Source organism: Panthera uncia, chromosome D1, assembly GCF_023721935.1.
Source record: "Panthera uncia isolate 11264 chromosome D1, Puncia_PCG_1.0, whole genome shotgun sequence".
Lineage (NCBI taxonomy): Eukaryota > Metazoa > Chordata > Mammalia > Carnivora > Felidae > Panthera > Panthera uncia.
In genome coordinates this window covers 102,538,194-102,562,524 of record NC_064808.1, presented here as the reverse complement: position 1 = coordinate 102,562,524, position 24,331 = coordinate 102,538,194, and the positions used below count along the sequence as shown (strand labels likewise).

General features: G+C 40.0%; 1 protein-coding gene across 4 annotated transcripts in view; it reads right to left on the bottom strand.

Annotated features, from left to right (window-relative positions):
• The window catches only part of ARHGAP20 (Rho GTPase activating protein 20), a 133,395-nt gene extending 109,136 nt beyond the window's left edge, over nucleotides 1–24,259 (bottom strand). For 2 of the 4 annotated variants that reach the window (XM_049613731.1, XM_049613738.1), the window contains exons 1-2: nucleotides 23,941–24,259; nucleotides 5,006–5,088 (exon numbers count right to left, since the gene is read on the bottom strand). In XM_049613731.1, coding sequence (XP_049469688.1) covers nucleotides 5,006–5,088; nucleotides 23,941–24,045 — 188 coding nt within the window. In that variant the 5' untranslated portion in view covers nucleotides 24,046–24,259. Of the gene's footprint in view, nucleotides 1–5,005; nucleotides 5,089–8,279; nucleotides 8,675–23,488; nucleotides 23,557–23,940 lie in introns of those variants that run through there. The other 2 variants (XM_049613759.1, XM_049613749.1) reach the window with 2 other exon arrangements.
• Nucleotides 24,260–24,331: the final 72 nt, after the last annotated feature.

The following is a 24,331-nucleotide window of genomic DNA, read 5'->3' as shown; positions in this document are numbered from 1 at the left end:
TGGAGGTGAGGAGATAGGTGAATATGAACTTAAAAGTGCTAACAGATTGTAACTTAAAACAAAAGTGGGTGGGTATATTTTTGTGTAACTTCTACAAGGTGGGTTGGGTACCTATCCAAACAAGTGAATTTCTGGAGGGAAAGTCTGGAGGACTTGAGTGTACCCAAGTAAAGGATGAAGAAATACCACAAGCTATTCATGTGGTATTTCCAGACCACATACATGAGTTCTTGAGGTATTCTGCTGCACGATATAACCTCCTAGCAATAACTCAGAATCATTTTGTCAAAAGGAACCTACCTTTCTCCTTAGCCAGAATTTCACAAATAATGCCAATAAACAAGGAAGGTCTCTTAGGTATTGGATACTGAAAGGAGGGCAGCAAAGTCAGAAACTACTATGCTTACTTACTAAATTCCTATTTTGGTTTGGAAATGGGAGTCACTTGTTCTTCCACCAATCATCCAACAATAATAAATGAACACCAGGTACGTACAAAGGATTATTTTATCAATCAAAGGCACGGACATTAAAGGGAACATGACATAAATGGTGATGCCAATGCAGTGGCATGAGTGCTTAGGATTACAAGAAACACAAGGAGCTCTGGAAGCATGAACGTTATTTATGATGGGTTAGAGGAGTGCCAGAAGGAGGTGACACCTGAGCCAGCGGTAGAGTGGAGTGAGTTTAGGAAAACTGGCTATAGTTCAGAATGATCAGATTTCAGAGCATGCATAAGGAGATCTGTTGATTTACGAGTTCCACAAATCATAATTATGTAGCTATAGAATTAGAAGGGTTTTATTGGATAATAAGTTCGACACTGTCATTTTACATTTAATGAAACTAAGCCCTCAAATTAGGTGCCTAGTGTCCTACCAAGGACGTCTACTGCATGAGGTGAGGTTGTCTTTAAACACAGAACTGAACAATGTGATGTTTGAGAATAAGAACAGGTAAATGCAGCCATGCTGGCAAACCACTAACCTCAGTGTGAAAGAGGTCTGTCATCTGCTATGCCACATAATAAAATAATTACTTAGAGAAATCACCTCCAGCTGATCTGAATGGTATCCACATACAAAAAAGAAAAGTTACAATCTATAAACCACCTCTCCTTCTGTACTGTATGTGCTGATCCACGAACTCTGGATATAAAACTGTTTAACACATAAATACAGTTAACTCACCAACTAACCTAAGTCTTCCCTCTCTTTTAAACCTAGCTCTTGTTCATTAAATTCAATAAAAATTGAGGTGCAACAGCTGTTAAGCGAAGGGATTCTTTTAAATCCCCTGTAGATGTTTGCTAAACTTTGGATAAAAACTTTATCATCATTAATTACTAAGCAACACCTTATCAGGAAGTCACAAGAAGAAACATCAAGGTTCTATCACAAAGCCAAAATCAAGTAAGGGTATAATTCAAGAAATATGCAATGTTATGATGATTGTATTTCATCCAAGAAATGTGAAATGCTAAAGTACTCTATTCTTTAACAAGTTAATTCCCATGATATTACGTGTAAAGAAATAGTAAAGATTCTTTTTAGGTACTAGAATTCTGTTGTACAAAGTTCTACTTGAAACAGGTGTGCTATCAGCTTGGACTTTAGAAGTTTTTCATGTTTTCTGGGTCTGATAGAAAAGCAAAATTCTTGAATTATGAAAATGAGTTATTTTTAACAACTTTGGAAAAAGAAATGATTCACTTTATAAAAAAATTCACTATAGGATTTCTTTAAAATAGCAAGTTCGTTAATAGTCTGATTCATGTAACTTTTCAAGAACATACATTACATATAGGTGGACAAAATTCAAAGGCTTTCTCAAATGGTTGGTATAACAGGATTTGGACTCTAACTACAAAAAAACCCTGAAGACTTGAAAACGAAAAGAACTTATACAATTATGTTAAAGTGGCAATTTAAACAGTAAGGAAGCAAATAAACATTCTAATCACATTTGCATAGACAAGGGTTTAGAGGGACAAACAAGTGATTAATAGTGGTTACTCCTGAGGAGCCTGTAGGGACTTTGTTGTTTTATAATGTCCACATTGTTTGTTTTATAAGAAGTATGTATTGCAATTCTGTACTTTCTTAAAATTCAGTTTCAATATTCATTTTTTAAAAACATTCTTTTGGGGGGAAAAAAGGATTTTTTTTGTAGCTTGCCATAGTGGTTTTCCTTCAAGAGTGTATCAGAATCAGCCATGAAGAGTTTCTGACAATTATGCAGCTGCTTGGGTACCTCTGCAGAACATTAACTTAGAAAGCTCTGGAAACCACCAGACCAGATGACCTTTATGATTCCTTCCAATCTGGAGATTTCATTACCTACAAATACTCTGTACACATTCAACACCCAACAGCTTTCTTTTCATACACATTAACCGCCCAACACTGCACAGAGGACAAGCATTATTTCTATAAGATGGGAGAAGGCCCTCCTCCCCGGCTCTGTGCACTCACTTTACTGTCCTAGAGAAACTCATAGGAGACAAACTGAAGACTAAAACACGTACAGCTTCAACTCCAATAAACTTTTTTCCTATGGCTATTTTAACACAAACCCATCATATTTCGCTATCTCAGGCATAAATCTGGGAACTGGCTCTAATGTAAGCACCAGTTATTGCAGAGGTGATGGGAAGACAGGAATGGGGAAGGGCATGGCTGTGTACTATCATTATTGGTTCTCTAACTAAAAACAGTCCCATAAGGTGGGTAAGTGTTACCATTTTCTCTAGCCTGGCACTTCATCTCTGTCAGTTCTCAATCCTATTAGACCCAATTCCCCTTTGTTATATTAAAGTCTACACATATATATTCATTTTAGTTCCTCCTTTTCTATCCTGAAACGAAATTCACAGATGTTTAATAGAATTTCAAAAAATATCATCAAAATACCCTAACAGCAACATAAAAGAAAATGAAATAAAAGTAATTAATAATAAATTATGTATTTCAATATGCGTATGTCCTGGCATGACTATACTAAAATACAATGAAGTAGTCATATGCTTACACTACTTACATTTAATATATTTAAATTTAACAGAAGCTGGATGATAAGAAACTATGACATACAACAAATATAGGAAAATGAAGTAAAGTCACGTGATTTTCTGAAATGGTTCCAAACAATATAAAGTACAACTATCTTTGATATGCAAGATCGTGGCATTTCTGGAAAATTTAGTGTTTATTAAAACAGATAAAAATATGTAAAAATATTTTGTATATAAAGTAGAGTTAGGTTACAGGCATGGACAATCACATAAAGTTTTCTAGTCCCCTTCACAAAAATGCCATACATGTGATATTCAAGGCTATGTAGGAACCACACAATTCTTTTATATGTAGGATGCCCTGTGCATTACAGGATGTCTCCCATCTCTGGCCATGGTCCACTAAATCACTGAGACAAACTCAAATGCTCCACAAAATTCCAAAATGCCCCCTAGAAGTTAGTGCCACCCCAGTGAGAATCACTAGTATATATGAACTTCAAATATCTACATGCATAATATTATAGGTTCTCACACTGGCCTAGGGGGTAAATGGGCCACTACTGACCCCTGATCTTGGGCTAAAGATTCTCTGATATAAGGGCTACTTGTAATTGAAAAGCCTGGGATACATCTATCCCAGAAGCTTCCAGTAAGAAATTATACCTAAAACTTTTTTTTATCTGTATTTTTAAAAGTAGATAATAAAGCTATTTTTACATGTAGAGTATATCCATATACACAGTTGTACTAATAATTCTGTCTCTTCTCTCTACTTTCCCTGAAAAAAATACTTTCTCCTAAGTTTTCTAGGTAGTCAGGGTCAAACTGAAAATATTACCATTCCCTTTTTTCCATACTAATGCAGAGATACATTAATGAAAATAATCCAAAAGTCATTTACAAATGGCACTGAAATATATTATTTATTTGGAAGAAGAACATCTTCCTACTTAAGTTTTGATTAGGCATTATTAAAAGTTATTTTCATTTCCTGATCAACCCAACGACTAAAGCGTGTGTCTTCTGGTGGCAGGCTGAGGAGTTGCCTGAGTCTGAGAACATGATGAGTCCTAAGAGAGAGACTGAAGTATTTTGAAATTTTCACTAACTGGGATTTGGTTATATAATTTCTTTTTGGCACTGAAAAAAATTCATGCCTCCATACAGATTTTATGTTAAATTAGCATATCATTCACAGAAATACCAGATATACCCTCACTTTAAGTAAAGGGGATGAGGACTTCACTTTATATAAAAGGATTCACAGATTAGAGGAAATCATCACAGGATTCTTTTGAACATAAAAACTCCTGGTTAAAATGCCATTTAAAGATTAACGAATAAGTTAATGATGCAATATTCATTCAATTTCTATACCTTATTAAAGACTTTCTTAAAATGTCTACTGAAACGGTATTTAGCCTCAGTAGGTGAAATGGCCCTTTCAACAGCTAATTAGCCTGTTTTTCCACTTCAAATTCTGTTGATTAATTCACTAATTAATTTAATAATGCACACAAGAAATCAGCATTCCGTTTTTTATAATCTCAACTTGGGTTATCTTTCTTCATACCTAAAATTGGTAAAAATTTACCTTATGCCCATGCACAAGCATCACCTTATTATAAAAAAAATAAGCTAAAGTTCATGTGTTACCAAAGATATATGGTGATTAAAATAACTCATCTTTTAGTATTCTGATCGCTAATTGTTTCTATAAATAAACTTTACCAATACACGGAGGCCTGCACATTTGTGTACCCTGTGCTGTGAGATTCTTGCATCTGATCACAGACCACCTCTAAAAGGCTTTATGATTCACATAAAATACAGACCTTCTTAAATAATATCAGAACAGAAGTCATATTTTCTATTATTAAACAGAGAATTCTGGTGCTGATAAAAAACAAAAAAACCCATACATTTAAAAAAAAAAAAGATAAACGTAGCACTTGCCAAATGTGTACTACAGAGCTATTTACTTACTTGGTACTGGGCCTTTTTTGTAGGGCTTTATCCAGGATAAGAGATGGCGCACTCCTCCTCCTTTCTGCTAGTGTTTTCATTTTCTGTTGAGAAAAAAAAAAATCAAAATGAAGACCGCGTGACGTCTAAAGCAAGTAAATGCCAACTTTCAAACCAATCCAGCAAATTTTGTATTGCCGATCCTTGCCTCTCCAAGAGTTTGCAGTCTCATTACAGAGATAAAATAATCACATCTAAACTAGAAGAGTACGTGTCAAGAAGTGGAACAGGCAGTAAATATTTTTTATGAATAGACAATAAGGAGGTTAAATGTTGATCAGAGTATTTGATCATAACCATTATCATCAATTGCAGCTAACAGATAATATTACTTATTATGTACCTGGCCCTGTGCTAAAAGCAGGACTGGATTATCTCATTTATACCCCTAAGTGTCATCTGAGTAGGGAGGTTCCACTATCTCTATTTCATAGGCAGGGTAGGCCCCAAACTGGGCTTCAAGGGGAATCAGGATTTGAAAAGGTCAAGTAAAGGGAGGAAAAAAAAATTAAAGCAAAAGAGACTAGATTCTTACACATCTCATAGACCTTTAAATTTAAATATTTACACATCTGGGAATCCCTTCTTCCACACAGATTTTTTTTTGCTGGAACTTAAAAAAAAACCCAAAAGAACACTTTTTTCTTTTCTAAGTGGTATATAAACATAGGATTAACTGGATAATTCAAGTACTCTGTTTCAAGGACCTAAAATTTATGGTAAATGGGGATTTATTCAACTGGGATTATTCAGATAAGTACCCTCTAAATTCAGTCTTTTATATTTAACAAGTCTAGATAGAGTCAGAGGGCGTGCTGCCAGATACGGATGAGTAAAATCACCAACAGAGTCATAACGAGCCATAAGCAAGGCACAGGCTGTGGACACTCTTCTGTTCCCCGCCCCGTCCTGGCCAGAGGGCTCACCGACTGCTGGAGGACCCAGGCCAGCCATCCTGGGAACTGGGTATGCTCCAATAGGAACCATAGAAAACGTAACTGGCTCAGTGGCAGTACCTCATTACATTATTCATAAAGGAACTACTTCTTAGCTAGTAAAATAAAACCTAGATCCTAGCCTAGGAACACAGGAAGAATAATCCAGTGAGAAGGGGATACAATTCTTATCCCCCAAATTCACCATGTCCCAGGATCTCTCCCCAGTTACTGTTGTCACGAGTGTCATGCCTCAGTGTTGCCGATCCCCCCCCCCCCACCATTAATCTTTTGGTTCACATGTGGAAACTCTATGCCGAATCCTCCTTAATATGGCTCAGATAGCAACTGAAATAATAAACCATGAATAAAGGTAAAGGACAGGAAACAAATGGGTAAGAAATATAGAATACCATTCTTCTCAATCAGAAGTTACTAACCATGAATGGGTTTCAGGGAGGGTTAAACTGTTTAATTTTCTTTTTTACACAGTATGTATATAGTGCCTTCCTTCTGGAGAGAAAGCCCACGATTTTCATCAGGTTCCCAGAAAAGTCTGTGATTCTGATAACCTACTTTCTATCTTAAGCTGTAAGCCCCATCCCACTGTTCCATTACTCACATCTCTTGGGAACCTAACTCTCCTGAATCCACCATTCCGAGGCCAGTGTGACCGCAGAGGTGGCAGGAAGAAGGAAAATCTGGGAGACAAGTATTTGTGCCACAAGGTCCAGTGGCCTGTCCTAATGTGAAGAGTCTCAATAGTAAAAGACTGGTTGATTTTACTAAGAAAGGTAGCAATCTGTTCACATGCAGATTTTCCACAGGATTCTGTTTCGCCTTTAGGTCTGGGCTAGATTCATACTCCCAATCTTCCTGACTCCCTTTATTCAGTATCTATTTACCATGCTTCGAACTTTGAAATGTGCCCGATCCTTTAAGTTTTACCTGTGCTCCTTATCCTCCGTTTTGACCTTAGGGTCTGCCTAGTCTACCTCAGTGGGAACCACATTCCTGTATTTATCTCAGCAGACTTACTTCTGAGGCCCCTAACCCTCTGACACCACTGTCCCCAGATCCAAGCTCCTAACAAAATCTTCATTAATAAACGATTTCTCATTCTGAGCTCCTTGCCTTTCAGGTTTACAAAGAATTTGGAAAGGATTCAAAAGATAGCCATAAATACGATTTAAAATGTGGGGGGAAGAAGAATCTGTGAGAAAGGCTAAAATGACCTGAAATTCTTCATTTGTAAACAGTAATAATCTCCAAATTAATGCAGTCATAATACAGAGGATAGAAAGCATCATCCAAGGAAGATAAAGCAAAAAGAAATCCAGTTTGGTCTTGGGTAGTGGTTCTTTGAGGAATTTACAAAAGCTGTGAATTAAGTTCTGAACACAGTTTTTCAAGGGGTTCAGCAACCCACATAAAATGGATTCCTTGGGGATTCATGGACCCCAAACTTAAAACCTTCTGACATAAGGAAATCTTCCTGAGAGTGATGGCTGCTAAACATGAGAACGAATAGTCAAAGAAGGGTGACAAATTTTCTTCCGTGCTTTTAAAATAGGAGTTTTTCATGGAGACTTAATGTAGAGGACCATTCATACACACACTATGTTTTCTTAGTCATAAAATTGTCAGATGTATGAGGAGTCCAATGCAGAGTGTGTCCACCTCATCTAGTGGATTCACATGCACAGAGTGTGATCAAACCATGGGAAAAATATTATTTTTGAGATCCAATTGTTTGTAGTGAGACTCACTCTACCGCTATTGAGAAATGCAACATCCAAGGCAATTCAGTCACTCCTCTGGGCATTTCATTTCCCAATCCAGAAAATCAGAAAATCTGGACTACATAGGTTCTTAGGTCCCTTCTATTTTTGATATTCTCATGTTAAGTGTCCACCAAAGATTTACCTTAGATATGCATGGAAATAAACATCACATTTGCCAATTTAAGATTCACAGGATTCATTCCTCTTGTAAGTAATTAAAAATCTTAAGAATGGCCAATATGAGCTTAATAGATAGATTTAGGTATCAATTAGTTAAAAATACACAGATCTCTTTCTTTGGCTCAAAAGTGTAGCAAAACAAAGGGCCAATGGTGACTTCAAAACAAATTCACTTATCTATCAGAGACTCTGTTCTCAGGCAATAAAGACTTGGATTTTCTTTTTGTTTATAACAACTGCGTGAAAGACAATGCATGGAAATAGAATGACACTACTGACTCCTTTACAAATAGATTACAGTGCAAACTTGTCAGGACAGGTTGAGGCTATACTTACCCAACATCAACAAATTTCAGTTGTTCAATGACAGGAAAAACTATGATTCTTTGCCTCACAGAAAACAGGGTAGGTTTAAGACAGTGCTTTTTGTTGTTAGCTTAAAAATCACAATTTACAGCATGATTTTTCAGAATGCCCACGTGCTTGATGTTCCTATCATTATGATGACCTCATAAATACTGGATGTCATTCTGAAAGTGAGTATTGTAAAAAGGTAATCTTTTGGGGCGCCTGGGTGGCTCAGTCGGTTAAGCATCCGACTTTGGCTCAGGTCATGATCTTACAGCCTGTGAGTTCGGGCCCCGCATCGGGCTTTGTGCTGACAGCTCGGAGCCTGGAGCCTGCTTCAGATTCTGTGTCTCCCTCTCTCTGACCCTCCTCCATTCATGCTCTTTCTCTGTCTCAAAAATAAATAAACATTAAAAAATAAACAAATAAAAATAAAAAGGTAATTAGGTTAAAAAATAAACTGCATTAATCTTTTGGGAATGATTTTCTTGATAGTGTACCATTTACCTAGTATTCAAGAGCCCAAAAAACTAAACAAGAATTTTGTATGAGCTAAAAAACAAACAAACATGAAGTAGCATTTATTTACCCCTCCACCTCTAATTGGGAAAGATAAAGAGGACCTTGTGAGAAATTGTAAAAGGGAAGAAATGCAATTAAATTTTAAAAATGGCTCTTTTTACTAACAGCAATTAGGGAAATATAACACGAACACAAGAAAGTAATTAGATCTTTGGTTTCCTAAGCTGTCTCCTCTGCAGTTATATTTAGTAAAAAAGGGAAAAATCCATTCTGCCAAAAGTGAAATAGAGATCATAATTGAAAATAAGAACCAAATGCCTGCAATTCATTTTTTTGGTATTTCAATAATGCACAACATTAACAGCTAATCTACAAGTTGCTTTCCATCTCAGTTGGATTCACTATGTGTTCAATTCTCTGTGTTCCTATCTTGCTTCACATATTGCACCTCAGTTATGGCATCCCGTGTTATACTATTTATCTCTCTGCCACTTTCTAGAGGATAAGAATTATAACCTCTTCCCAACTTTTTCCTGTCCTTCAACAATTATTTACTGAAATTCTGCTCTGTGGTAGGTCTATCTCTGCATTCCCCAAGCCTATTACAAAGCCTGGCACAAAGTATGCACTCAATAAATGAAAGCTTTATATGAATTTTAAAACCTACTATTCTCCATACCTATATCGCTATCCCTAAATACACACTCGCAGAAAAACACATAAACCTTTAAGGGGCTCTGCTGGAATGCTATCATCAAGCAAATGTAAGCATTTGCTGTGAGCTGTATAGTTATGAGCCATCCTTATACAACACAAACTACATCTTTTGACATAGTGTTGTTGACGTACCTCTTTGAGCTACATGGTAAACATCTGCTGGTTAAAGTTATTTACCTGCCAACAAAAGGTACAAAGACACCTGGCTATGCACATGCAAAAGAATTAAGTTGGATCTTACCTCATACCATATATAAAAATTAACTCAAAATGGATCAAAGATCTAAAAGAGGTGAAATTGTAAAAAATTTTAGAAGGACACATGGGCAGAAATATTTGTGACTATGGATTGGGCAGTGGTTTCTTAGATATGACACTGAAAGCACAAACAACAAAAGAAAAAGAACAGATAACGGATACCGTCAAGATTAAAAACTTCTGTGCTTCAAAGGTCACTGTTAAGGAAGTGAAAAGAAAACCCACAGAATGGAAGAAAATTTGACAAAGGATTTGTATATAAAGAATTGTTACTGAATTGCCACAATTCAATAAAGATAAATACTCCAATTTTAAAATGGGCAAACAATATGAATGGGCAGTTCTCCAAAGAAGATACACAAATGGCCTATAAGTATATGAGAAGATGCTCAACATCATAAGCCATCAGGAAAATGCAAATCAAAACTATGAACTATCATTTTATACTCATTAGGATGGCTGTAATAAAAAAGACATAAGAAGTGCTACTGAAGATGTGGATAAATTGAACTCTCAAAAAATGCTGGTGGGAATGTAAAATGGTGCCGTCACTTTGGAAAATAGTTCAGAGGTTCTGCAAATGGCTAAACACAGAGTTACCATATGATCCTGCTATTCCTCCAGGTACATACTCAAGAAAAATGAAAACAAATCCACACAAAACGTGCACGTGAATCTTCACAGAAGCATCATTTATAACGGTTAAAAAGTGGAAACAACCCCAGTGTCCATCAACTGATGAATGAATAAACACGATGTGGTATATCCATATAATGGAATATTACTTGGCAATAAAAGATGTACTGACATGTGTAACAACATGAATGAATCTTAAAAACATTATGCTAATTAAAAGTCAGGTCCCAAAGGACCACGTATCGTATGACCCCATTTATATGAAAAATCCAGAATAAACAAATCTATATACTTAAAGTAGATTAGTGGTTGCCCAGAGTTTGGGGACATAAGGTGACTGGGATGTGATGATGAAGGGGCGTGGTGTTCCTTTTTGGGGTAATGAAAATGTCCTGAAACTGACTGTAACAATGGATTCACAATTCTTGCAATAGACTAAAAGCCACTGAATCATATACTCATATGAACATACATATATACTCATATACTTTAAATGAGTGAACTGTATGGTATGTGAACTATAGCTCAATAAAACTATGAAAAAGAAAAAAAAAAGAGCTAAATACCAAACTACTAAAACACTGGGTTCCATCCCAGCAAACTGGTTCACAACCAAGAGCCATAATTTTATTTGTATAAGAATCATCTGTAGTAGCATATAAGAAAATGAAAATTGTTTGCATTTTGTTCAACATGTTTTTGTACCAACTGTTTGAGTGGCTCTCCATTTGAATTCCTCACAGATCTGAGGAGTATGCCCACCTGTCTACTGGGGTTTGCCACTGGCCCTCCCCCCCTCCTCCCCCCTCCCCTCCATGGTGCCCTAGCCTTACTCACTATTTTCATGCAGTAAAATTTCAGTAGCAGTATCTGAAGTCAGTGACTTAACACTGCCTGCATGAGAGTTCAAGGTGGTAATACAAGCATGTCTATGTAGGAAAATGAAATTGTAAACAGGTAACTGAAGAAAAAAAGTTCTGTTATTTTCAACAACTCAGAAAACACTGTTTACATAAAAACCTGCATGTAGTCCCTCACTTGAAGTTTAACTTCATATCAACCAAGAGATACCGTATGAGTTTTGGACCTCTAAATCACTCTGAATCTGGTCATCCTTAGTTCTCACAGAGATTACAGGAAAAGAATGCCTTTCAAAAGAAAGGAGCAGGATGAAAGATTTAAGTCAGATAAACTGCAAGTTTTCATACTTTCTTCTGTGACAGTCACTTTTATAACGAAAAAATCCAAGCATTTCCACTGAATTTAAGTCAAATGTGAAGTCATTTTCAAACATTTAAAATGACCATAGCATCAAAACAAGGGCTTTGAGGAAAGCTTTTAAAGAATTTAAGTTTCAAGGCTAGAAAAAAAAATCAAGTTTACAAATTAGCTTATTCGAATTTGACAAAGCTAATCCTTTTGTGAATGGTCTGTACAATTTTGCAAGCAATAAACAGTTTCTTTCTGGTCTTCCCAACACACAGGCAGCTTTTAATTTGTGGAGACGTACCTCAAAGACACTGGCTCTGCAAGGAAACAAGAACATTAATTTTAACCTTCTGCCTTGCTTCTAGGTCCTAGTATTACAACCATGTTTTGACCGCTGGGTGAGCTGAAGCTTCTCGCTACTGGCAGTTTGGTCTGTGATGTGAATGACCTTCTATTTACTCATAATCATCCTACCCAGAACCAATGTGAGCATTTGATTAAAACAAATGTCATCACGGTAGACTGTTGTACAAGAATAGAAGCTCTTTTCAGAGATTAAGTAATGTTTTTACTTTTGGCTATATTTCTTCTTTCTAGGAGACAACCACTTTGAAATAAAACAATAAACATGAGAATCTATGTAATGTAGAAGAATGGGCTCTGAGTTAGGAGGCACTGGACCTAAATTCTGCACCCTGTTTCTAGCACTTAACCTCTGAGTCTTCTCTGTAAGATGACATAACTGTCCCACCTACCACAAAGAACAGAATAAGATTCTATGTGCGAGACCTCTGATTGGAAAGCACTGTGATGTGACACTGTAACATATAGAGGAGTGCTTTAGAGTGCATACGTACTCTACATACATAAATATGAGGACGGTAGGACTCCCCTTACACATTATTCTTTGTTCCTCTGCCTCCACCGGACCCATAGGGCTTCTGGAGTATCAGTGAGGGCCCTGAAGTTGGCTGGACATTCTTTTGTGGCAAAGTCACCAGTTTCAACCTCTGGTCCGACGCATTCCTTTTCGGGAGCATCCCGGAGTAGACAGGGTCAAACACCAATGCCCTCTCCCTCATAACCCCTTACAAGGCAGGGCTTCACTACATCTTTTCCATACATCATACACATCATGGCCCATACAATATGATATTATTTACACATCCATGGCACACTGTGGTAAACAAAGAGGTTCTGCGGATGCCCTGGTACCCATCTACCTGCCCAAAGGCTAAGGGGCTGAGGGTATCTCACACAGCTCTAATGGTTGGCTCTACCATTACAGCCTCCTCTGACTTTTCTCATGCACAGGGGAAGAGTATAGTAATCAAGTCCAAAAACCATCATAGTAAAAACAAAACAAAACAAAAAAACCAAGAATGTATAAAATGAGAATAGGAAACAGGCCCAGGTCTATCTAGATTCAGACAGAGAATAACCAGGTAATGACTATTGCCAAAGCTGAGGTTCAAGAAGACGAATGCAGGGGTGGAAGAGAAAATACAGACACTCTCCTAGGTGTAAATTAGGACCCAGGTAAACAAGGAAGGCAAAAGGCCACAGAGCAGCTGGGTTTTCCAGATCTCTGAAATGTGAGCTGATGTGGGCACACATATGTTCCATTTTCAGAGTCCCTACACAAGTGACCAAACATCCAGAAATAGGTGTTACCTTTCAGTTGTGCCATGTGACAGCTGTCCGTCAAAATTAGGTCAAGGCTGCCCAGCACAGCGCTGACATACAGCGCTGACAGGCCTATTTCTGCTGCTGGTCGGATGTTTCTAATCTAAACTTGTCCTAGATAAGGAAAATCAGACTGAAACAAAATTATAAAATAAACTGGGCCGTGTTGCCTGCAAGCCCCATTATTGGTGGCTGACAGGGGGCAGCTTCCTCTGCTCCCTTTCCAGCTCCCACACTGTAGCCAAGTCTTCATAAGTAAACAAAGGCTGAACCCCACCCCCATCCAAGGTTGCTTCAGAAAAACCGCTGCAGTTGCTACTACCGAACTGAGCATTCACCCCGCAGGCTTTCTGCACACACCGGCATCTGCAGAGTCCCTGTGATCTAGAACACTTGAGATACCAACAGGAAGAGCGGGAGAGCAGACGTTCCTCTCAACAAAAGTTTATCTTAGAGGCAGGATGTTCAGGATACTATAACAAAATAACATAGACCTGGTGGACTGAACAACAGACACCGATTTCTCATAGTTTTGGAGGCTGGGAAGTCCAAGGTCAAGGTACCAGCAGATTCAGTTCTTGGTGAAGACCCTCTCTCTCTCGTTTGTAGAAGGCTGTCTTCTAGCTGTCACCTCATATGGGGAGACAGAGAAACACACAGAGAGAGCAAGCTCTCTGGTCTCAGTAGGGCACTAATCCCATCATGAGGGTTCTGCCCTCGTGACCTCATCTAACCTAATTATCTCCCAAAGGCCCCGGCGTCTAATCTTGGGGGTTAGCCTTCAACATGAATTTGGAGAAAGGGCACAAACATTCACCCTGTAGCAGAGGTTTTTGCTAAATGCTCTGGAGACATGAGAGGTATGAGTCATGAAACTCCAACAGATCACAGTAATGTGATGCACAATACATTTCTTCAAAGCACTATGTACACGAGTGTGTGTATACATGCACATACATAACCCTGATGCTATACACCCACTTATTTTTGTGACACTGTAGTTTATAACACGTTAGTGGCAATTTAAATTGAAATCTAGTACATTTTCAGCTACGGATAACTTCCAGGAAGGCAAGCTGTATAATCACATATTTTGGTTATGTTGTTACGTGGTCCTTTAAGGCAGAAGATATCTTTACTTTGCGAAGCACAGCCACCAAGTCCTGGAGGCAAGATAAGAACTATGAAGGAATTCAGACACCTCGGTTACTCAAGTTCCATTTTCTGCAGGCGCCATCAGCCGTCTCACCTCTCCTGGTCCACGGAACATGTTCCACCTTCTGTCCACACACATTCCACCAAACCACACCCGGGACAAAACGGACAATGAGAAACTGCTTCACAACAATCTTCACTTCACTACTGAAAGCAACAACTGCACTATTTAGGTATCTGTGACTTGTCAATACTCAAGTCCATTAAGTTGCAACTCTCCAGATTGACTATTTTACTTTAAATTGGTAATTACTTTTTATATCAATGTGTAAAAATAAGATTGTCCTAAGTTTTATTCCATAAAAACATAATTTATTCTGTCCTAACTACGAATGTTAGATTCAGAAAAAAAAATAATTTTTCTTTTGCCATGTCAAATTGCAATATTGTGCTCACATTTTAAATAAAAACAACTATAGAAGCATAGTTATAGGAAGCGTATGAAATGGAATAACCAGAAAGCATATGGAATGTCTTCCTATACTCAAGATTCAGGACATAAGGGGCTCCTGGCTGGCTCAGTAGGTTCAGAGTCTCACTCTTGATTTTGACTCATTGGATTTGATCATGATCCCACAGTCTGTGGGATGGCGCCCGGCATCGGGCTCTGTGCTGATAGCGTGGAGCCTGGTTGGGATTCTCTCTCTCCCTTACTCATACACATGCTCTCTCTCTCCTCTCACTATGCCCCTTCCCTACTAACATGTGCTCCCTCTCTCTCAAAGTTAAATAAACATTTAAAAAACGATTCAGGATATAAAATGTTTTCTGAATTGAGAGAGTTTCAACTGGGTTTCCCAAACATGTTACTGTCCATAGTGGAATCATCTGAGGCACAGAATTCATTGCACCCACACATAACTTGGAACTGCAGTTCTAGAAGTTTGGGGAATATGCCAAGCTTTCCAACAGTGAGCAAGACTGATAGATCAGTGTGGCAAATAGGCCTGGCTGAGGAACTCCGGAAGTACAACAAGTGCCTTAAATAAAACTTCTGAAAATGACAGCTACCAAGGCATAAAAATTACACATTTCCAACGTAATCAGACCAATGACTGTAGCATTGATTGTCACTATTGGTTCATATTTATTGTGATGATTTACTTTATCAGTCAACTTGATTGTCCACAGATTCCCAGATTAAACATGTCTAGGTATGTCTGTGAACTATTTCTGGATGAGATCACCATTTATCTCATTGGATTCAATAAAGCACACTGCCTTCCCCACACTGAGTGGGCACCATTCAATCTCTGGAGGGCCTTCATGGAACAAAGAGTGGAGGAAGGAGAAATGTGCCCCCTTTTTACTGCCTCACTGTTAAGCTGGGACATCTCACCTCCTCTTGACTCAGGAAAAGACAGTGGTGAATTAAACTACACTTTTCTGGGTCTTTTGCTTACAGATGGCAGATCATGGGACTTTTATTGGTCTGTTTCTCTGGAGAACCCTGACTAATGCATTTACCTAACGTTTACCTAAGGCAGCAGTGAACATAACATTCAATGGTAGATGGAAAAACTGCAGACAGACTCTGCTCCCCAAAGAATGAAATTACCTCTCAGGATAAAAACCTCTCAAATGTGCTTTTCTCAGCTGGTTACATAGAATTCAGATCTACTCTCTCCTATATCTAATATTATAAATAACAACAACAGCACCTATAATCTAGTTAGGAAGAGAAATAGAGTTTGAAGATCTGGTTCCAATTTCAGCTTTGCTGCTTACTACATGTAGCCTTGGCAGAGCTCAGCTCCTTCTTCTGCAGAAATAGGTTAATAATTCTTACCTCATATCATTGATGTGTATTATATACAGTTAGGCATTCACATAAAGAGGTTTTAAAATTTTTACTATCCCATACATTATAAACATTAAATTCTTATCTTTCTGCTCAAGTTTCCATCTTATTTGACATTTATGACCTTCAAGGGTTACCCCTTTGAAAGACAGTGTTATGGACTGAATGTCCATGTCCCCCTCAAATTCAGATGTTGAAGCCCTAATTCCCATTGTGATGGTGTTAGGAGGTGGGGTTTTGGGGAGGTGATTAGGTTTAAAGGAGGTCATGAAAGTGAGGCCCCTGTGATGAAATTAGTGCCCTTATAAGAAGAGACCAGAAGTAACTAGTTCCATCCTCCTCTCTCTTCCTTTCCCTGATTCCCCCAACCCTTCCCATGAAGACACAGAAAGAAGATGGCCAATCACAAGCCAAAAGTAAACACTCACCAGGAACTAAATTGGCCGACACTGAGTTCATGGGAATTTGGAGCCTCCAGTACTGTAAGAAATCAATGTCTGATGTTTAAACTACCCAATTTATGGCATTTTGTTATGGCAGCCTGAGCCCAATAAGACAGCATTCACTCATTTGCATGTAAATATTCTTGTATTAAATTCAATGAAATAAAACTCTTTTTATTGCTTTACCCCTCCTTCCACCTGCTAAAAGATACTAATTGGCTTCTTCAGTTTTTTCAAAAGTGCAGAAAATACTTTCTTCTTTTGACCCATAAGAAACAACCTTGAGATATACAAGACATGGATTATCACCACCATTTTACAGACAAAGAAACAAAGTACATTCACAAGTTCAGAGTTCACACCAGTGATAACAGAGGCCATTTTTCATTAATCTAATTCAGATCTTGATACTTCCAGACTCCTCTCAGCCGAAACCACTTCATGTACCTGATTTTATGAAATTCACTTTGTGAATAACACCGGAAAAGGCTTCAGTAGGATCCTGGTTTAACCACAAATACAATATTTTCTCAGTATTACAGAGTAAAACTAAAGCTTACTCACCAAGATGTTTCATTCAAACCCCAGCATAAGACACACACACATGGCCAAAGTTGGCTCTCGTGGGTGTTCTACCATGAGCTGCTATAAACAGATCTGGACCCAGAGAATGCAGAAAGAAAAGACAGAATGAAGTGTACAACAGCTGCCACATTTTAAAATGTTGGAGCTATTTTAAAATCCTATTGCTTTGACTGACTTTCTGCGCCTGTAAGTCTGTCTTCTGTATCCCAACACCCATCTTATTTAAGAAGTTTTCAATTAACACATGAAACCCAAGAGGGTGCTTGAGTATGACACAAGTGATCCCTAACCAAAATTATTCTAATATGTGCTTCCATTTCATTTCATAAAAACTGCTCTATCCCAAATGTAGATATCTTCAAAGATACATTACCCAGAAGATTTATACAGAGTTTTATCGAGAATTCATTATCCAGAAGCATTATATATATATAAGTATATATATACATATATATATTTCTATTATCTTTTAGAACCATATTTTTAGAAATTACTATACAAATCTATTGTGTATCTTCTGAAGAGCCTAAGTGACAGAAAATCCTTGCTTTCTAGAAGTAATCAAATTATCTGACTAGTGAATAAAGGTGGATAAACCAGGTAAGAAATTCTGCTTCAGGTTAAAATAATAAATGTGGCTATTAAAATAAAGAGAGTAGCTTCTAATACAGCATCTACAGACTGGCTCCTGAAATGCATCAGACTCTTTCCTGCTTCAGGATCTTTAAATAATTGCTCCCACTTTTTGAAATCTTTTTACAGCATCTCGTTTCCACTCATAAAAGAGTAAAGCCTCACTTAAAAGAGGCTTTCCCTGAAACCTTAATTCTAGAGTGGCCTACCTGCACATCCATGTTTGTCTAAATTGGCATCGCATTTGTTGTTTTAAATAACAGTTATCACCATTTATTAATTTGTTATTATTGTTGTTTTTGTCTCTTCCTCTCAACCTGTGCTTTCCAGTATATTATCCACTAGACTCATGTGGCAACTTGAATTTAAATTCAAATAAATCATAAATAAGTAAAATTAAAGAAAATGACAAATTTGGATTTCATCAAAATTAAGAACTCAGTTCCTTGAAAGACACCGTTAAAAGAATAAAATGACCAGCCACAGGACAGGAAAAAAGCATTTATAAATCACATATCTGACAAAGAACTTGAGTCCAGAATACACAAATAACTCTCAAAACTCAATAATATGAAAACTGAAAATCCAATTAAAGTTAGGCAAAATATTTGAATAGACACTTCACTAACAAGAACACATGGATGACAAGTAAGCACATAAAAAGATGCTCAACGTGGGTCATTACGGAATTGAAAACCAGAACCATAGTGAAATACTACATTATACCTTCTAAGATGACTATAATCAAAAAGATAATTAAGTGTAGGTAAACATGTGGAGAAATTAGACTCATACACTGTTGGTGGGAATGTAAAACCACTTTGGAAAACAATCTGACAGTTTCTTAAAAAGTTAAACATACACCTAAAATATGATGCAGCCATTTAACCTCTAAGTGTTTACCCAAAGGAAATGAAAGCGTAGGTCCATACAAAGACTTGTACATGAATGTTCATGGCAACTTTATTTGTAATAGCCAAAATGTGGAAACAACACAAATACCTATTAACAGGTAAAGGGATAAACAAACTGGTTTCTCCACATGATGGAATACTACTCAGCAATGAACTGAACTGCTTACATATGCAAAAACATGGATGAATCTTCAAATAATTATATTGAATTAAAGAAGCCACACCAAAAGAAATACATAGTATGATTTCATTTATATACAATTACTGAAAATGAAAATTAATCTGTATTGACAGAAAACAGACCAATGGTTGCCTAGAAATGGGGAGGAAACTAAGGAATTAGAAAGGGGCACAGATGTTAGGGGATGATAAATATGTTCATTATCTTGACTGTGGTGGTGGTTTCACAAGTATACACATATGTCAAAGGTTATGGATTTATATACTTTCAATGCGTACGGTTTATTGTATGTCAATTATAGCTCAATGAAGCCATTAAAAATTTTTTAGTTCTTCAGTTGTACTAGCCACATTTCAAGTGCTCAACAGTCACATGTAGCTGGTGGCTATCAAACTGGACATCGTAGATCAAGAGCAGTTTCATCAGCACAGAAAATTGAATAGCAATGATCTAAGCCAGGGGTCAATGAAAAAATCAACAGCAATGATCTAAGCCAGGGGTCAGCAAACTATACACCAGGGACCCAACCACTTGTTTTTCTAAGTAGAGCTTTATTGGAACACAGTTATGCCCACTCAACTACATACTGTCTATGGCAGCTTTATCTGCTATAACAGCAACGTGGATGGCTGTAACAGATATCTTACAGTCTACAAACCTATATTATTTACTATCTGGCCCCTTAAGAAAAGGTTTGCTGAGTCTGGTCTACATAAAAAACTCTGAACACAGGGGCCATATCTGTCCTGTTCATGGTCGTACATAAACCAACTAACGTTTATTGAGTACCTAATATGTAGCACTGTCCTAAGCAATGGAGAGGCAGCCTTGAACAACACAAGTAAGAGCCTTATTCTCATGGTTTTCACAATCTGGTGAAGGGATCAGGTAACATAACAAGAAGTAAGTAAGCAAAGAGGTAAGGATGAATGCTAAGATGACAATAAAACAGAAGGTAGAGGGGTGCCTGGGTGGCTCAGTTCAGTTAAGCTTCTGACTTAAGCTCAGGTCATGATTTCGTGGTCCATGAGTTGACGCTTCACGTCAGGCTCTGTGCAGAGCCCAGGGCCTGCTTCAGATTCTGTCTCCCTCTCTCTCTCTGCCCCTACCCTCTCAAAAAGAAACACTAAAAAAAAAAAAAAAAAAAAAAAGCAGAGCAACAACAACAGAAGGTACACAGAATGACTGAGAGGGAACTTCCACTTAGGCAGTCAGAACAGGCTTCTAGGACCTAACACGTGAACAACATGAGGAAGTCAATATTGCAAAGACCTGTGGCAGAAGCAGAGGTAATGAAGAGGAATGAATATGAAGGTCTGATGTGTGAAAAAGAAGATCCACGTGGCTGCAAATACACAAGATAGAAAAGGTAGATAAGGTGGGAGAAATAGAGAAAGCTAAGAAAAGGAGTCTGAATTTTATTCTAAACATGATGGAAACCCACTACAGAACTTTAAACAAGTGAGCAATACAATTTATGTTTTTAAAGTCCTGGCGCTGCTAAGTGGAAATGGGGCCAGGGAAGAACAAGAAAGATGTTAGACAAGGTTAGGGAGTTTCTGCAAAGGTAGAAGGGAGAGATGGTGGTGGTTTGGCCTGGACGACAGCGGCAGCAGTAGATGTGAGGTGGAGAAATTAAAGATAACGCTTTGAAGTAATTGTTGACTGGCCTTTCTGAAGGTTGCTGTAGAGTAAGGAAATGAGAGGAGTCAAAAATGAATCCGAGATTTTGGCTTAAACAAGTGTCACACAGTATACTACAAATTTGGGAGAAACTTCAATTAGGGCTAATACTGAATGCTTATTATACGACAATATTCACTCAATTTGACATTTAATATTCCCAACAATCTTGAGAAGGTAGGTACTAACTATTGTTATTTTCATTTTACAAATAAGAAACTGATGGTTAAGTTTAAGTAATTTTCCTAGGTCAGAAAGATAGTACCAACACAGTAGAGACTTGAACCTAGGTCAACACACTCCAAATTTTCACCACATTGTATGAAACTGCCTTCTTGACAGTTAATTTCTGGGAATGTGAGCCATATTTTAGGCAATGCAGTACACTGGATTAAAAGTCTCTCAGGATGACTAGCTTGCAAGATGCTATTGTTTTGTTTGTGCTCTTATTCAAGATCACCTTATTTTCATAGAATAATGGATACAATTTCCATCTGTATGCTTTTCAAAGCAGTTTCTGCACCATTACCCTTTTGATTCCCATTTTGCAAATGAGGACAACGAAACAAGTTAAGTGATTTCCTCAAGATCATTAAGAGAGCAATAGAACTAGAAAGAAAAGCCAGGTGAACTGATTCCCCACAGTGATTTGGCCAATAAACTTGTCTTTAAAAATTTTGACCAATTAGAAAAAAACACATTTTCCATTACTACCCAAAATACATATACATGTATGAAATAGAGAAAAAGAAGTACTACAAAACTGTACTTATCATGACTAACTTGCTACCATTTTCCTAGTTAACGTTTTATAATGTTGATTGTAACTGTCAATTTAAACAACATTGATCCAAGCCTTGGAAATTAACACTACAACCGCAGAGTAGACTTTTTTAGAAGACTTGTGACTCACTAAAACTACCAAACACCAAAAAGGCAAGATGAAACATAAAAAAGATCAATCCGTTGGATATTTGGGTTACATGAAGACTGGAGTCCACAACAGTATAAATGGCAATGATTCTATGAGCTACATTTTGGAAATGTTTATTATTATTATTCCTTTCTATTGCTAACATGGAGGTCTGGAATCAAGGCATGCCTGTTACTATTTAAAATATGCAGAGATGCACTTTTCTGGAAAAAAAATATTAAATGCAAAATAAAACAGTTCTTCAACCTCATTTCTGCCCCAAAGGGAGTAAAAAGCTGTAGAATGACCAGGTTAGCAAAATCTATTTCCTTTAAGTTAATAAAGAAAAAGAAAAGAAAAAAAAAACTGCTGGTAATGTGACAACCCATTATGATGTATAATGAAGGACAGCATCTTAAGGACAATGGCTTAAGACTGGGGGCAACCTTTCATTTCTTCAACAAGTACTACTTGATAAATGATCAAGCTACTCCAAAGCCCTTTGCCAGTATGCTTAATTTCCCTTAGTAAAAAAAGGAAGACAACTGTCCAGGAATATAAATCTTCGAATTTTCCCAATTCCTTAAGTTTGCAAGAATAAAAAAAAAAATGCTTTAAAATCTGTATCAATTACTTTGAACATTCATTTACCTTCCTGAATGTGGCGCTAGCCTGGTAAATTCCCTCTCTCTCTCTCTCTCTCTCTCTCTCTCTCTCTCTCTGTGTCTCACACACACACACACACACACACACACACACACACACACACACACGCTATCCCTGTGTCTCATCTCGCAAGGGGAAGAGCGAGAAGGACAAACCATAGCCTCAATACATCAAAGGCTGGCCAGCTCTACAGCCCATACATAAATCACCAAGTTCATGGGCACTCCTAGGTGGCTCCGCGACACGGTCAACGTCCTTGGCAGCTCCCATTCCCTTCGATACTCCGGAGCACCACCTCAGCTCTCCTCAACTGACCTTCAGCCAACCCAGGACCCTGCTGGGCAGACTCAGGAAAGGCTGTGAGATCCGCACCAAAGGAAGGCCTGAGCAGCCCCTCCAGGCTCTAATATAAATGCAGTGCCTCCAGGCATTTCTCTGGGAAGAGTTCGGCGATCTCCTCTAATCCCCGTGTGTTTCCACAGAAGCTGGGAGGGCACCACCGAGACACAGGGCAATAAAAGGCCAAATACCAGGAGGTCCTGGGAGGGGGGAGGAGAGGAGGGCGAGGGCTGCTGCCAGACACACACCCCTAAATCCAGTCCCCGGAGAGCCTTGCAGCAGAGGCCGGGGGCTCGAGGCCACGTGCACTTGCTCCGGGGACCTTTCCAAGACGCCGGGCCGGGTCGGTACCCGCACGCAGCATAGCGGCCGGGTGCGCGGGAGCGGAACGCCACAAGTTGTCGCCCGCGTCCCCTCCCGGCTCTGGCGGGGCACCCCCGCGCCACTCCACGCCCACGCCCGGGCCCCACTCCGGCCCCGCCGCGGCCCGGGGAACCCGCAGGACGAAGGCCCCTGTGCCCGGCCCCCGCGACCCTCCCCGCAGCCCTCCGGCCCCACCCAGTCCGGTTCCAGGCCGACCCAAACCACCGTGTCCCCGCTTTGCAGACCGTTAGCATCCCAACCATACCTGCGGGTCTGACCACCAACCACTCCACGGACCCGGAGCCGTGGCGGAAGCTCCGCGCGGGGCGCAGGAACCGACCCCCCCCCCTCCCAAAACACCCACAAAAACCCGCGCAGCGGCCGCGCCTCAGCGTCCAGGTGAGGGGCTGAGCGCCGCAGCCCGCCCTCCTACCTTCCTCAGCGCGGGCCCTGACGACTCGAAGCTGACCCGTCTGCTGGCGGTGAGCGGCCGGGGGGTTTCGCGGGGGGGGGGCGGTGGACGGGGGACAGGCGGTGCCCCAAAGCCGGCCCGCGCGCCCCGACTGAAAGAGCAGCCGGGCCGCCAACCCCGCGGCGGACGGACGCGGGGAGGGAGGCTGCGGGGCCGCTCCGGGAGCGATTACGACTCTAGACGCTGAGGGCCCGGGGGGTCTCGGGGTGACTTGGGAGACGGCGACGCCGTGAGGGCGGGGAAGGCGGGAACGTCCCGGGACACACGCAGCGGGCCGCGAGCCTCGAGCGTTAAATCCCCGAGGCGGTCGGCTCGCGCGCGGCGGTGGCGGCGCGGAGGGCGCGCGCGGGGAGTGGGGCGGCGGCGGCGGCGGCGGCGGCGGGCGGGCGGGGGGCGCCGCTCAACGTCCTCACCTTCTTGGTGCCGGGGCCTCCCGCGATCCGAGACACTCCTGTCAGAGAAGAGGAGCGCCCCGGCTGCCCCCCTAGAGTCTCCTGCTGGGGGGACATCGCTTCCATGAAGAAGACTTTCCCGCAGAGCCCAGCCCAGGAGGAGGCTACGCGGTCATGTCCTCGGGACGGCGGCCAGAGCGAGGACGCGCGGGCCCGAGGCGGCTGCGGCGCTCAGGCTGGGAGCCGGGCTCCGGGTGCGGGCGGCGCGCCTCCCGTCGGGGCCATGCACCGCCGCTGCGCTCACCACCGCGGGCTGCAGGCGATTGCGGCGGCGACCGCCAGTCCGCGCCGCGGCCCGCCCCGCCTCGGGCCCGCCCCCTCCGCGCCTGGCGCCCCGCGCGGGGACCCGCCC